This window comes from Hemitrygon akajei, chromosome 1 (assembly GCF_048418815.1).
Source record: "Hemitrygon akajei chromosome 1, sHemAka1.3, whole genome shotgun sequence".
Lineage (NCBI taxonomy): Eukaryota > Metazoa > Chordata > Chondrichthyes > Myliobatiformes > Dasyatidae > Hemitrygon > Hemitrygon akajei.
This window is the reverse complement of record NC_133124.1, coordinates 31,716,544-31,733,024: the sequence shown is the minus strand read 5'-3', so window position 1 is coordinate 31,733,024 and position 16,481 is coordinate 31,716,544. Positions and strand designations below refer to the sequence as shown.

The window sequence follows — 16,481 nt, the reverse complement described above, 5'->3', positions numbered from 1 at the left end:
TCATGATTTTAATGCAAACCTAAATGGACAGTAACTTTTAAAGAGGGTAGAAGTAGGCTTCACAGCACTTCATGCCTGCTTCTTCTTGGCTGGTCTCTACTGTAAATATCATATTCCCTTCATCTTCCCTTACCCATTGATAGCTTCAGCACATAAGCAATTTATCTGTATCTTTGCCAGCCAGTGGCATCCAATCCGGACTTCAGGGCAAGTGATCCCGGGTTTGAATTCGGCCAGCTCCTTGCATGTTTTCCATCCGTGCTAGGTTGAGCATCGAGCTAGCAACTCGGTCTCGTACAAAACAAATGCTAAAGAAACAGCAAGGTTGCTGCCTGATGCATCATGAGGTGCAGAGAGGAACCAACAACATTCTATATGTTTCTTTAAGTCTATGCAGTAAATTGGCTTTCACCATCTTCTATGGTTGATATTTTCATAACTTTCATAAATTTCTTCTGAGTGAAGAAATTTGTCCTTGACTCAATCAGGCTTACAAACACCTGTGAGATCTCTTCTTCTCTGCATATGGTCTATCTTCGGCAAACTGCAAATGAGACAGTCTCTCAGTTTTGGAATTTCAAATTAATATAGGCCTAGTTGACCCAAACTCTTCCCATCCTCAACAGTTCCTGCTATTCTAGTCTGAAGCTGGATATTCACCATAGACAGAAACTCTCAAAATCTTCTATAGATGTACTGTGAAGAGCATTCTGCATCACTGTCTGGTATCGGGGAGCTACTACACAGGACCAAAAAAAAGCTGCAGAGGGTCAAAAATGTAGTTGGCTCCATTTGGGTACTAGCCTACAAAGTATCCAAGATATGTTTAAGGAGCGGTATCTCAGAAAGGCAGCGTCCATTATTAAGGACCCCCAGCACTCAGGGCATGTTCTTTTTCTCACTGTTACCATCAGGTAGGAGGTACAGAAGCCTGAAGGCACACACTCAGTGATTCAGGAACAGCTTCTTCCCCTCTGCCATCTGATTCCTAAATGGACACTGAACCCATGAACACTAACTCACTTTTTTACTACCTCACTTTTATTTCTGTTTTTGCATGATTTTTAATCTATTCAACATGCGTATACAGTAATTGATTTATTTATTATTATTATTATTGTTTCTTTTTCTATATTATGTATTGCATTGAACTGTTGCTGCTAGATTAACAAATTTCACGACACATGCCAGTGATAATAAATCTGATTCTGATTCTGAAATATGTCCTCCCTTAGGTAAAGAAACCGAAACTCATGGTTCTTTACTTCAACAAATGATGTCCTTATTTATATCTTGAGCAGAGAAAACAATCATCAGCCTTAAATGAAAGAAAATGTTCTTCATTGGACTATTGCAGTGCCTCTGGCTTGTACATCATCCTTTGAAGACTTACTATATTTCAGGATTTGTTCGCAAAGCAGACACCCTAAAAAAGTCATCTGAAAAAGACAAACATATTCCGGATTCCATGAACAATCTCCATCCCTTTTATCAGCATGGTGGTGTCTGAAAAGAGGATGCTGTCCAAGTTGCATGCCATCTTGGACAATGTCTCCCATCCACTCCATAATGTACTGGTTAGGCACAGGAGTACATTCAGCCAGAGACTCATTCCACCGAGATGTAACACTGAGCGTCACAGGAAGTCATTCCTGCCTGTGGCCATCAAACTTTACAACTCCTCCCTCAGAGTGTCAGACACCCTGTGCCAATAGGCTGGTCCTGGAGTTATTTCCACTTGGCATGATTAACTTATTATTTAATTATTTATGGTTTTATATTACTATATTTCTTCACTATTCTTGGTTGGTGCGGCTGTAACAAAACCCAATTTCCCTCGGGATCAATAAAGTCTGTCTGTCTGTCTATAAACAATGGTTTCTACTCAATCTTAGCACATCATAGTACCAGTTACCACACCACTTGTCATTTTAGTCTTTCTGAAGTTACAGGGCACTTCAGAGCAAAATACAAAAAAAATTCATGGAATTATGGCTTATAATACAAACAAAAAAATTCTGTTTTCTGCTCCCTCTAGTCTGCATGCCACAGATACAGCATTTAAACCATCAAAACTGTAAAGCTTGTCATCAAGACCCCAACTATGGTGCAGAGTTTCACAGTGGATACTTTCATTAAGAGATCTGATCCATCCTTAAGCGGACCTTCTGAAAGTTGGGTCAGATCAGTATCAACCAATAAGATTCTTTCTTAAGCAGATCTTTTGGCAACCACACAGAATAAACAGCTGCTGGTATTCTATTGCAGGAGTGAAAACAGCCGAGCTGTTTTCTTCCAGAGTCTGCCAACTTTCTGGAACAGGAAGTTCTTTCACGCCTTCCCTCTTATATTCAAGATCACACACAAACTTTGATTGAAATGAACCAGATTTGTTTAAATAGCCAAATGTGCCTTTGCTAGTCAAGGGGTAGGGGAGGGGTGAGAGAGAAGAGTCAGATTGCAGTTTTACTGAATGTCAGTGTGAATAGATGCTTTTGCATTCTGTATAAATGGAGTGCCATGCCCAGTTTAGTATCTCTTTGTACTAAGAGATGAATGTCTGACGTCATTACAAAAAACGAATATAAAACTAAATGTAGTTTAATCATTTTTTGAAATGATGCAGGATAAGAAACTAATGCAGGAGCAGGCAAGATAGTTCCTGAAGGTTGCTCAATACGACAATGGCTCATGCTATATTTCAAGTTCAATTTGTTGCCAGTTCCTTTTACCGATTCCCTCAATGACTAAACCAACCCTTGAACCTGCCTTGAACATACTTGCAATTGCTTAACATCCACACTCCTCTGTAGAAAATTTCAAAAGCTTAAATCCACAGCAGAGAAAAAAAATCTCATTTCAGTCTTAAATGGCTGACCCCATTTCTGGGAACAATGACTCCTAGTTCAGATTCCGATTTGTTTAATCACACATACAAAAGATCATACACTGAAATGTATCATCTGTGTCAAGAATCAACACACTTAACGACGTGCTGGGGGCCTGCAAGTGTTGCCACACATTCCAGCGCCAGCAAGAAATACCCACTATGTTCAGCAGAATAACACAAGTAACAGCAACAACAACAGCATAACAAGCCCCTTTCCCACCCTCCCACACGCACTGACAGGCTTCCAACCCCAGAACCGACCATCTCCTGGTCTCCAGTGCTTCGCCCCGGATTCTCAGACTCACAGACAATGGGCCTCCAATCACCATTTCCTAGGCTTAGACTCGCAGATATCTGGCCTCTGAACTCCGGACAAGTTGACCCACGGGCTTCGACTTTCGGGCTTCTACCTCCAGACTCACCAATCACAGGTTTGATATTCAGGTCTCAACCCTGGTGATATGACCCTCGTGACTCACGTCCATACAGACCTCCAACCCCAGAACTTGCCGACTTGAGGATTGTTGGTCTCCTCAGCTCCTGCAGAGCCAATCTCTGGGATCACTGACCTTCAACTACGTGGGGCTCTCACCTGGACTCCAAACACTGGCTCCTGCCCTGATATTCATTTACCGTTCTTCCGCTCACTCATCCCTGTCCCTCAACCCAAACCTGACATCTAACTCCCATGCTCTGCCCAAAATCATCCTATGAACCTCAACAAAAACAATTAACCTCAACCTTGACAAACATTGCAGCTCACCATCATCTTGATGGGACTGAGAGAAGGTCGCCTCCCGCCATTGTGCATGCCTCTGAAAATTTTGAACATTACAATCAGATTGGCCCTCATCCCTCCAAATTCAGTGAGTGGAGTCCTCTGCATGAATGCCTACAATCCAAAAGCAAAGCGTCATACATTTGTGCTGTGATAAGAACCACAACCTTAAATAAAACCCATCTGTGTTTCAAAATGAAGAAGTTCAGATGCCTCATTGTATTCTGTGGTCTTCCTCCTATTGTGGTCAGACATGGCACAAAGCTACTTATTTCATAAGGATTAAGTAAAACGTACTTTGATGTTTAGAACTGGATTGAAATTCCTTAACTGTTCTGAGAGAGTTAACCTTTTGAATTTCACATGAAGAGATCTCCAACAATTACACTTGTCCTGGCATGTGACAAAATTTACTTTCACCTAAGGCCTCTTGTTCAGCACCGAGTTATTGTGAGCACAGGCAGCCTTGAGCTGTTGATGAGACATTGATGAGGCAGTTACAAGAAAAGAATTACAAGTCGTGCTTTTCGATCTAAAGCTTTGAAATCAGGGTGTAAAAGCAAAAGTGTCAGCTTTTGGAGCCAGAGTACACTGAAAAGGACAAATACTCTGGAAAACAATAAGATTTGAGATTCAAAATTACTTAAGGTCTTCCTTCAGTACACAAGTGTTACGGAGAATGAAATAATTGTCACTTCAGATCCGATGCAGCAAAAAAAAACACAGTAAGCAGAAAGAACACAATAAATACATAAGATTAGCTCACACTGTTTCCACAGAAATATTGTACGTACAAAAAGAGATGCTACGTACAGGATTATTTGCACATACTGTGACTTCGACAGAAAATGATAAAGTACTGGTGATGGGGTGGCTTAGGTGGGTGCAGGTGATGATCAGCCCAGTGGCTTGGGCAAAACAATTGTTTTTGAGTCTGGTGGTCCTAGCGTGGATGCTCTGTAGCCTCTTTCCTGATGGGAGTGGGATAAACAATCTGTGAGCAAGGTGGGCGGGATCCAGCACCTTTCTGTGTACATGTCCTCGATGGTGAGTAGGCTGGTGCCGGTGATGCACTGGGCAGTTTGACCTACCTCCTGTACAGCCAACCAGTCCGGACAAAGAACTCTCAGAATCTGATAACCTGCTACTGGATCATAAATGTCAGTGGTAGAGAAGGAGATCATCTGGTGTGAAGTGTCTATGCTGACCAACAAAAATACATTAAGACTAATCCCACTTCCCTGTTCTCAATCTACAGGCCACACCACATCAAGTTGGCTCTGCTGGATGGTGGCTTTCGGTCTCTACCCTTCCTCAGATCACCCTCTCTCGACAGCCCTAGCACGTCAGATATAAAAGATTTTCTGCAGTCTTCTCCGATCTACTAAACAAGCACTGGTTAAAGAGAAGTAAGGGTTTCCCCCATTCATCCTGCAAGTTCAAAGCAAGGTGCAGCACTGGAGCAAGAACAAGTGAAGAAAATGTTGGCACAATGATACAGCCTTCCTTGATGATCCAGGTCTTGGCTGCTTTATTTATTTATTTGTATTTAGAGATACAGCACAGTAATAGACCCTTTTGGCAAAATGACTCCACACCACCCAACTACACCCACGACAAATTAACCTAACACACACGTCTTTGGAACGTGGGAGAAAGTGGAGAATCTGGGGGAAACCTATGTGGTCATGGGAAAATGTACAAAGTCCTTGCAGACAGTGGCAGAATTGAGCCTGGTGCTGTAATAACATTATGCTAACTGCCACACTACCGTGCTGCTGCTGTGGATATATTGGCTAGGATTACAGCTTGGAATCATCATGAAGCAAACACAATATGGAACTGAATTTCCATGGAATGCCACATTTGACGATACTTCATAATGCCCAGAGACTGGTGGAGTCAGAAGCTTTGGCGAGGTCAAAATCATCCATCAATAGTCATTAATAGTGTGTCCCTGCTTTTCCCCTGATAGAGCTGTGCAATAAAAATGACATCCACTGAGCCTCAAGGTGGATCCATGCTGTGATTCCAGAAACCACTCTGCGGCCACGGGGGAAAAGAGGACAGCAGGACAATGATAACTTTACCCTGGCAGGCAGTGGTGACCTAAACTGGATTCATCCCCCCCCCCCCCCCACCTAAAGACAAATATGATTACAACACGCCTAAATCACAAGACCATAAAATCATAAGACATAGGAGCAGAATTAGGCTATTTGGCCCACTGAGTCTGTGCCACCATTCAATCATGGCTGATCCTTTTTCTCCCCCTCCTCAGCCCCAATCCACAGCCTTCTCTCCATAACCTTTGATGGCGTATTCAATCAAGAACCTATCAAGTTCTGCCTTAAATACACCCAAATGACCTCACCTCCACAGCTGGCTGTGGTAAAGAAATTCCACAAATTCACCACTGCCTGGCTAAAGAGATTTCTCTGCATCTCTATTTTAAATGGACACCCCTCTATTGCGAGGTTGTGCCCTCTTGTCCTAGACTCTTCCACCAAGGGAAACATCCTTTCCACATCTTTTCTGTCTAGGTTTTTCAATGAGATCCCCTGCCTTCATCCTTCTACATTCCGTTGCGTACAGACCCAGAGCTATCAAACGTTCCTCATATGATAACCCTTTCATTCCCAGAATCATCCTTGTGAACCTCCTCTGAACTTAGCATATCTTTTCTTAGATGAGGGGCCCAAAACTGTTCACAATACTCAAGGTGAGGCTTCACCATGCCTTATAAAGCCTCAGCATCGCATCCCTGCTCTTGTATTCTAGACCTATTGAAATGAATGCTTACACTGCATTTTCCTTCTTCACCATCGACTCCACCTGCAGTTTCATCTTTAGGTTGTTCTGCACAAGGACTCCCAAGTTCATTGCATCTCAGGTTTTTGGATTTTCTCCCCAGTTAGAAAATTGTCTGCTCATTTATTTCTACTACCAAATTGCATGGCCATGCATTTTCCAACATTGTATTTCATTTACCACTCTCCTGCCCATTCTCCTAATCTGGCTAAGTCCTTCTGCAGCTTACCCGTTTCCTCTACACTATCTGCCCCTCCACCCATCTTCATATCATCTGCATACCTGGCAACAAAGCATCTATTCCGTCATCTAAATCATTTATATACAGCATAAAAAAGTATCCCAACAGCAACCCCCGAGGAATACCACTAGTCACTGCCAGCCAACTAGAAAAGGATAGCTTTATTCCCACTCACTGCCTCCTACCAATCAGCCAATACTCTAACCTTCCCAGTAACTTTTCTGTATTACCAGGGCTCTTAACTTGTTAAGCAGCCTTATGTGTGGCACCTTGTCAAAGACCTTCTGAAAATCCAAAAATACAACATCCAGTTACAGAACCTGGGCTTCTGTACCTCCCTCTGCAATTGGATCCTCAACTTCCTAACCGGAAGACCACAATCTGTGCGGATTGGTGATGACATCTCCTCCTCGCTGACGATCAACACTGGTGCACCTCAAGGGTGTGTGCTTAGCCCACTCTGTTCTCTATATACACATGACTGTGAGGCTAGGCTTAGCTCAAATACCATCGATAAATTTGCTGATGATACAACCATTGTTGGTAGAATCTCAGATGGAGATGAGAGGGTGTACAGGAGCATGATATACCGGCTCGTGGAATGGTGTATCAGCAACAACCTTGCACTCAACGTCAGTAAGATAAAAGAGCTGAAAAGGAAGAATAAGATGAAGGAACACATACCAATCCTTTTAGAAGGATCTGAAGTGGAAGAGAGTGAGCAGTTTCAAGTTCCTGGGTGTCAAGATTTCTGAGGACCTAACTTAGTCCTAACATATTGATGCAGTTACAAAGAAGGCAAGACAGTGACTATACTTCATTAGAGGCTTGAAGAGATTTGGTATGTCAACAAAAACTTCTACAGATGTATCGTGGAGAGCATTCTGACAGGCTGCATCACTCTTGTATGGAGGAGCTACTGCACAGGACTGAAAGAAGCTGCAGAAGGTTGTAAATTTAGTCGACTCCATCTTGGGTACTAGCCTACAAAGTATTCAGGACATCTTCAAGGAGCTGTGTCTCAGAAAGGTTGTATCCATTATTAAAGACCTCCAGCACCCAGGGCATGTCCTTCTTTCACTGTTACGATCAAGTAGGAGGTACAGACGCTTGAAGGCACACACTCAGCGATTCAGGAACAGCTTCTTCTCCTCTGTTACCTGATTCCTAAATGGACATTGAACCCATGAACACCACCTCACTTTTAAAATATATATTTTTTCTGTTTTTGCATTATTTTTAATCTATTCAATATACATAACTAGTAATTTTTTTTCTTCTTCTATATTATGTATTGCATTGATCTGCTGCTGCTAAGTTAACAAATTTCACAACACATGCCGGTGATAATAAACCTGATTCTGATTTCAAGTACTCCATAACTTCATCCTTAACAATTGACTCCAACTTCTTCCCAGCCACTGAGTCAGGCTAACTGATCTATAATTTCCTTTCTGCTGCTTTCCCTTTCTTAAAGAGAGGAGTGACATTAAATCCAAGCCAAATAAAATTCCATTAGTAATACATGAAAATGGTTCCATAAATCTTGTGATCCTATTTGTAAAGAATGACAACCTAATTTGTATTTAGCTGGAAATTTAGAAAATTGTATACATTTTTTGGTAACTATAGCATATGTACCACTTAATTTTATTTCCTCAATTGAATGGATTACATAAGAGGTTCCAGAAAAAAAAACTGAAAGAAGGATGCAAATATGAAGTTATTGGGAAGGAATGGCCAGTGGGAATTTCCCCAAAAACTGCATATTCATTTTGGTGTCTGCAGGAACAATTCTTCCCAGAACTCTCAAAGCTAAATACTCCTCCATGGAGTACAAAGTACACTTTACTTTTTCATTAAAAAAGGCACATAATATTACACTTGATACTGCAGTATAATAAAAATCAATAATGTATTTTGTTTTTGTTGTTACTTTCTTCTTTCCACTCCTAAAATGGGGGGCGGGTGGCAAAGGTGAGGGGGAAGGGTGAGGGAGAGAGAGAGTCAGAGAGGGAGAGAGAGGGGGAGAGAGGGAGAGAGAGGGGGGGGGGGAGAGAGAGGGGGAGAGGGGGGAGGGGGAGAGGGGGAGGGGAGAGGAGGGGAGGGGGAGGGGAGAGGGGGGAGAGAGAGGGGGGGAGAGGGGAGAGGGAGAGGGAGAGAGAGGGAGAGAGAGGGGGGGAGAGGGAGAGAGGGGGAGGGGGAGAGGGGAGAGGGGAGAGGGGGCAGAGGGGGGAGAGGGGAGAGGGGAGAGGGGGGAGAGAGGGGGAGAGTGGGGGGAGAGTGGGGGAGAGTGGGGGGAGAGTGGGGGGAGAGAGGGGGAGAGAGAGGGGAGAGAGAGAGTGGGGGAGAGAGAGGGGGGAGAGGGAGAGAGAGGGAGAGAGAGGGAGAGAGAGGGAGAGAGAGGGAGAGAGAGGGGGGAGAGGGAGAGAGGGGGAGGGGAGAGGGGAGAGGGGAGAGGGGGGAGAGGGGAGAGGGGGGAGAGGGGAGAGGGGAGAGGGGGGAGAGAGGGGGGAGAGAAGGGGGAGGGTGGGGGAGAGAGGGGGGGAGAGTGGGGGGAGAGAGGGGGGAGAGAGGGGGGAGAGAGGGGGAGAGAGAGGGGAGAGAGAGAGTGGGGGAGAGAGAGGGGGGAGAGGGAGAGAGAGGGAGAGAGAGGGAGAGAGAGGGAGAGAGAGGGAGAGAGAGGGGGGAGAGGGAGAGAGGGGGAGGGGGAGAGGGGAGAGGGGAGAGGGGGGAGAGGGGAGAGGGGGGAGAGGGGAGAGGGGAGAGGGGGGAGAGAGGGGGGAGAGAAGGGGGAGGGTGGGGGAGAGAGGGGGGAGAGTGGGGGGAGAGAGGGGGGAGAGAGGGGGGAGAGAGGGGGGAGAGAGAGGGGAGAGAGAGAGTGGGGGAGAGAGAGGGGGAGGAGAGGGGGAGCAGAGAGAGAGAGAGAGAGAGATGATAGATTGATATAGATAGATAGATAGATAGATAGATATTGAAAACCTTCCCCAAACATACAATTATATAGAAACTAGGGTGGAGTGGTTACTCTTCTGGTTTTTGATTACATCTTTTGTGGAGGTATGCAGTCTCTTTTGGTGCTTTTACAATACATTGCTGGGTCTAAGACAATAGATCCATCTGCCTCCATGTTCCTTTCGGAGGAAATGAGAACAGGAGTTCCTTGAAAAGCTCAATAAAATGGTCCTTCACGTCACTAAGACAAGGTAGTTAATACTTTTCACAACAACCAATAACAAAAGAACCACAAGTTTGGTGTCACCTATAGTTTTTAAATTCGGGAGTACTGTACTTTGAAGACCCAGCTGAGACAGAAAACTGCAGTGGCTAACCTTTTAATAAATTATTTGTAATCAAAACATATTGTTCTAAATTCACAGACACAAGTGTGAACAGGATGTATTGTTCAACTCTTCAGAGCAGTGAGAAAGACGTTAAAGTGCAAGGTTGAATAACTAGTGCAGTATTTAAGTGTTCAAGTGTGAGAGATTTTCAATAATATTTAATATCATTGCATTCAACTGCTCTCAGTTTAATTGCATTCAACTGCTCTCAGTTTACCAACTTCGGAGAGTGACCCATTCTGCAGCAAGGTCTTGGGTCACTGCTGGGTTTGTGCATCCAACTGGGTGAAGATTTCATGCTAAACTAACTTTAACATCTTGGATTAAGCAGGGGTGGATGAAATGTTCAAGACATTAATGAAATGTCCTCACTGAAAGGATTTATAAACACTGAGTCAAGACAGAAACAATCTGATTTTTTTTAGTGCATCTTGCACACTTTTGAATGACAAGACTGATTTAGGCAAAATACAGAGCAAATGGAAGTGAATATAATGGAATTATACCTCAGGAGGAGAGGCAGACAGAATGGTTGTGTGAGAAACTTATAAATTTATTCAAACAGTACAGTTCATTGTTACACAGGTGAGTTGCGAATATTAAATTCTACTGGAATGGAAGTTTTTCCCTAGGCAAATATGAGATAATCTCAGAGAGTGAATAGTATTTGCAACTTTTGTACATTCCAAGTAAAATATATTAAACAATTGATACCCAGCAACAACTACAAAATAGCAATCTTATCAATCAAGCTGACATCATAAAAGCCACAGCAAGGTTAAATTTCTGTTGCCTTGAAGTCATTCCAAGGTATTTGTTTAAAAAGAATAACACATTAAATTGGAGCAACGCACAAAATACTTAGCAGTGCCACGGGAGAGAGTAGAGGATAAAGGCATCATGGAGAGCAATCCCTGCAGAAAGCAAAGAGCGATGGGGGAGGGAGACATATAAAGGTGAGCTTGGTGGTAGGGTTCTCTGATTCCTTTCCCTATTTGTCCCTCTCCACTAATCTCCCTCCTTGTTTTTATCCCTGCACGAGGAAAAAGTGCTACTCCTGCCCATTCACCTTCATTCAGGGCACCAAACAGTCCTTCCAGATCAACGCTTCACCTGCTGGGGTTGTTTAATGCATCTAGTGCTCCCACATTCAAATTCTGACATGTTGGTTCATGGCCTCCTCTACTGCCATGGTAAGGACCCTGTCAGGTTGGAGGAGCAACACTCAGAGTGCCTGGGTAGCCTCCAACCTCATAGTATGATCATCGGTTTCTCCAACTGCCAGTAATTTTTCTCTCCTCCTCCCCTATTGTTCAATGCCCCCCACTGGCCCCCATCTTACCTCTCTCCCCTTCTCACCTGCCTATCACCTCCCCTGGTGCCTCTCCTCCTTCCCTTTCTCCCATGGTCCACTCTCGAATCAGATTTCCTCTTCTCCTTTACCTTTTCCACCTATGACCTCCCATCTTCTTACTTCAACCCCCCTCTCCCACCCCCTTCTAGTCTGTAATCCTTCCCCTCCCGCCCAATCTTCTTATTCTAGCTACTTCCCTTTCCCTTTCCAGTCCTGATGAAGGGTCTCAGCCTGAAAGATTGAATATTTACTCTCTCTCCCTCTGCCTGACCTGCTGAGTTCCTCCTGCATGTTGCGCACGTTGCTCAGAATTTCCAGCATCTGCAGAATCTCTTCAGTTTACACTTAAAATTGGTTTCATGATTTTGTCACTCTTTGCCCTTTTTTTCTGAATATTTGATGAGGTATCTGAGATCTGTGTTCTACATACATCACAATTATACATTCATCCCTTGCGACTGAAGGAGACTTTAAATTTTTTCCATAGTTTCATTCTGAGACCAGAGTGGATGGGAGAGCAAAAAATAAAACATTTGCTGAAGTATGCTGTGGTATTGATGGCATCTTCACCAGCTTAAAATCATGTTAATTTTAGTACACTTAATAACCATAGTTTCACGATGGCCCAATTTCCTTGTAGTGCTAGAAAATGTGAATATCAGCTACATCAACACAAGCGACTGCAGATGCTGGAAATCCAGATCAACATACACAAAATACTAGAGGAACTCAGGTCAGAGAGCATAATTAAGATCAAGTTTAAAAGTGACAATCAGAAGATTAGAAGCAGGATAATTTTACCATTAAATGGTACACCACGGGAAGTTGTTCGGTCCTTTTTGCCCGCGTTAGCTTTTTTTCTCATAACCCTGTAAATGTTTTAGCCCTTCATTATTTTTTTTAAACATATTTTTTACTTCTGTCCTACACCCTTCCAGATGACATCTAACTGCGTCGTTCTATTCTTCCAGTAAATTAGCTAAGGGGTCCGTATCTGTTTAAACAGATTTCTCACATTGTCCTTTCCCCTTTAAAGGCTTGTACATATATTATCATTAAGTCCATTTTGAAACTCACTTCAAAACTGTACAATTTAATTCATCCTACTTCTTGTCAGTCTTTCAATTAAAATTAATTGCTTCATGTTCCCGAGTTATGTTTAATTTGCCATACCATCTGCCCATTTTGCCAGTCTGTCCACATTCCTAAAGTTTACCATTTATCCTCCTTGTTGCTTATCCAGTTCCCAAACTCGGATTATCTGCAAATCTAAAACATATCAAAAGAACAGTGGTCCCTGGGGAACCATTTAGATTCAATCCAAAAAACACCATTTATTGCTCTCTGCTTTGTTTCTTTGCCAATTCTGTATTCATGCTGCCACTGTCATTTTAATCCCTAGGAGGTTAATTTGTCTAACAAAGGCCTTCTAAAAGTTCAAATACACAATCCTCAATCTTCTCTGCAACTTCATTAAAGGACTGAAACAGGTCAGTCAAATGCAATTTTCCTTTAACAAAGCTATAGTGACTATCATTAGCCATTATTTTACAACATTCATTTGTTCAGGATTATTATTTCGAATATTTTCCTACGATAGAAACATAGAAAATAGGTGCAGGAGTAGGCCATTCGGCCCTTCGAGCCTGCACCGCCATTCAGTATGATCATGGCTGATTGTCCAACTCAGAACCCTGTACCTGCTTTCTCTCCATACCCCCGATCTCTTTAGCCACAAAGGCCATATCTAACTTCCTCTTAAATATAGCCAATGAATCGGCCTCAACTGTTTACTGTGGCAGAGAATTCCACAGATTCACCACTCTCTGTGTGAAGAAGTTTTTCCTCATCTCGGTCCTAAGAGGCTTTCCCTTTATCCTTAAACTGTGACCCCTCGTTCTGGACTTCCCCAACATCGGAAACAATCTTCCTGCAACCTGCCTGTCTAATCCCTTCAGAATTTTATACGTTTCAATAAGATCCCCCCTCAATCTTTTAAATTCCAGTGAGTATAAGCCCAGTCGATCCAGTCTTTCTTCATATGAAAGTCCTGCCATCCCAGGAATCAAACTGGTGAACCTTCTCTGTACTCCCTCTATGGCAAGAATGTCTTTCCTCAGATTAGGGGACCAAAACTACACACAATATTCTAGGTGCGGTCTCACCAAGGCCTTGTACAACTGCAGTAGAACCTCCCTGCTCCTGTACTCAAATCCTTTTGCTATGAATGCCAACATACCATTTGCCTTTTTCACCGCCTTGCTGTACCTGCATGCCCATCTTCAATGACTGGTGTACAAAGACACCCAGGTCTCGTTGCATCTCCCCTTTTCCTAATCGGCCACCGTTCAGATAATAATCTGTTTTCCTGTTCTTGCAACCAAAGTGGGATAACCTCACATTTATCCACATTAAATTGCATCTGCCATGAATCTGCCCACTCACCTAACCTATCCAAGTCACCCTGCATCCTCTAAGCATCCTCCTCACAGATAACACCGCCGCCCAGCTTCGTGTCATCCGCAAACTTGGAGATGCTGCATTTAATTCCCTCGTCTAAATCATTAATACATATTGTAAACAACTGGGGTCCCAGCACTAAGCCTTGCGGTACCCCACTAGTCACTACCTGCCATTCTGAAAAGGTCCCGTTTACTCCCACTCTTTGCTTCCTGTCTGCCAACCAATTCTCTATCCACATCAATACCATACCCCCAAAACCACGTGCTTTAAGTTTGCACACTAATCTCCTGTGTGGGACCTTGTCAAAAGCCTTTTGAAAATCTAAATATACCACATCCACTGGCTCTCCCCATCCACTCTACTAGTTACATCTTCAAAAAATTCTGTAAGATTCGTCAGACATGATTTTCCTTTCACAAATCCATGCTGACTTTGTCTGATGATTTCACCTCTTTCCAAATGTGCTGTTATCACATCTTTGATAACCGACTCTAGCATTTTCCCCACCACCAATGTCAGACTAACCGGTCTATAATTCCCCGGTTTCTCTCTCCTTCCTTTTTTAAAAAGTGGGGTTACATTAGCCACCCTCCAATCCTCAGGAACTAATCCAGAATCTAAGGAGTTTTGAAAAATTATCACTAATGCATCCACTATTTCTTGGGCTACTTCCTTAAGCACTCTGGGATGCAGACCATCTGGCCCTGGGGATTTATCTGCCTTTAATCCCTTCAATTTACCTAACACCACTTCCCTACTAACATGTATTTCCCTCAGTTCCTCCATCTCACTAGACCCTCGGTCCCTACTATTTCCGGAAGATTATTTATGTCCTCCTTAGTAAAGACAGAACCAAAGTAGTTATTCAATTGATCTGCCATGTCTTTGTTCCCTATGATCAATTTACCTGTTTCTGACTGTAAAGGACCTACATTTGTCTTGACCAATCTTTTTCTTTTCACGTATCTATAAAAGCTTTTACAGTCAGTTTTTATGTTCCCTGCCAGCTTTCTCTCATAATCTTTTTTCCCTTTCCTAATTAAGCCCTTTGTCCTCCTCTGCTGGTCTCTGAATTTCTCCCAGTCCTCTGGTGTGCTGCTTTTTTTTGCTAATTTATGTGTTTCTTTTTTGGACTTGATACTATCCCTAATTTCCCTTGTCAGCCACGGGTGCTCTACCTTCCCTGGTTTATTCTTTTGCCAAACTGGGATGAACAATTGTTGTAGTTCACTGACATTAGGCTGCCTAATTTTTAGCTATCAGATTTCTTTCTTCCCTCTTTCTCAATATAGGTATAAAATATGGAATTCTTTCGCCCTCTAGCACTATCTCCATATCTAAAGGAGATAGCTCCAGTAACATCTATCAAACATCCAGCCTTCCAACAAAACCATTCAAATCCAATCTAAAGGGATTTCCTGCTTTAAATACAACCAGTTATCTAATTTTATCCCAATCAATGATGCCTCCTCCTCTGTTGTTAATTGGCGCCTTTCTCTTTACTGGCAAAACCAAATATAAAATACTGATTTGAGACCTTAGTCTCGTCCTCTGCCTCTACAAAAAAAGATTCCTTCTTCGACCTTTAATAGCCTCATCATTACATAATCCACAATTAGTTATTTTTATAAATTTTCTTTGATTAGGTTGGTTCTTTATAGATATAAACCTTAAATTCTCAAACATCTTGGTTATTTTAGGAGCTCTAAATTTGAATACTCTAAACTTCTTTTTCACCAAAATGCTTTTGCTTTGTATCTCTCAAGCTCTTCCCTGAAGGCTTTTCATTGTTCCACTATGTTTTACTGACCAATTCTTGGTTCAAACTTATCTAAACTGGATTAATTATTCAGCAAATAATAATGAAACCACTCCCTCAAAGCTTGGGATCAAAAAGAGTATCAATGTTCAATGCTCAAGCACTTCTGCAACCTACATTTTGGTATTGCATACATTAGTTATTTTAAAGCACATTAATAAGTTAAAAAAAACAAAGACTTGTGCCACTATAAATAAAAAATAAATTTGAATTGAGGGTTTGAAATAATTTAAAATGCATTTAATCATAAAATGTTTTTTCCCCCAAGATTAAAAACTACTCACTATTTGGCTGATCTGCAAAAGTGACCTTTCGTCCATCCCAGCTCTTCTCAACTGGCTACAAAGTTAAAACAAAACATAAACACCCAGCGCAAAATTTATCATCAGATCTAAAAGTAGAATTAAGATAAATAATGCTTTGTCTCATACTTCATTATTCACTTGTATTTGTTTCTTATCTCTTAGAATTCAATTTTAAAAAGAGAAATTAAAATTTGTGTTTACCTTTTCCTGTGGATTTTGACTAGGGATGGACGCTTTGTATCCAAGCTGCAGTAACATGGCCTCTGCAGCATTCCTCTTTGCAACTTTCTTGTTTGGACCTGTTCCTGTTGCTATCTCAATGCCTACTTTGACCTAAAGGAATAACAGAGCAGTTATACGTTTCTATTTAATTCTCATTATCTGCATTCACAAATGGTTACATTCTATTAACCATTACAAATAGATTTTCACTGAAATATTTACATTTCTGAGTATGATCCAGTCAAGTACATTTT

The 16,481-nt window shown here is 42.3% G+C and overlaps 1 protein-coding gene across 8 annotated transcripts in view; it reads right to left on the bottom strand.

Annotated features, from left to right (window-relative positions):
- stau2 (staufen double-stranded RNA binding protein 2) overlaps positions 1-16,481 on the bottom strand; it is a 313,804-nt gene that overhangs the window by 118,599 nt on the left and 178,724 nt on the right. For all 8 annotated transcript variants that reach the window (XR_012098305.1, XM_073040402.1, XM_073040452.1 and 5 more), the window contains 2 exons: positions 16,207-16,338; positions 15,985-16,039 (listed from right to left, as the gene is read on the bottom strand). Coding sequence is in view for 7 of the 8 variants with exons in the window: in XM_073040402.1 (XP_072896503.1) it covers positions 15,985-16,039; positions 16,207-16,338 (187 nt within the window). In the remaining variant the exon portion in view is untranslated. The remainder of the gene's footprint in view (positions 1-15,984; positions 16,040-16,206; positions 16,339-16,481) is intronic.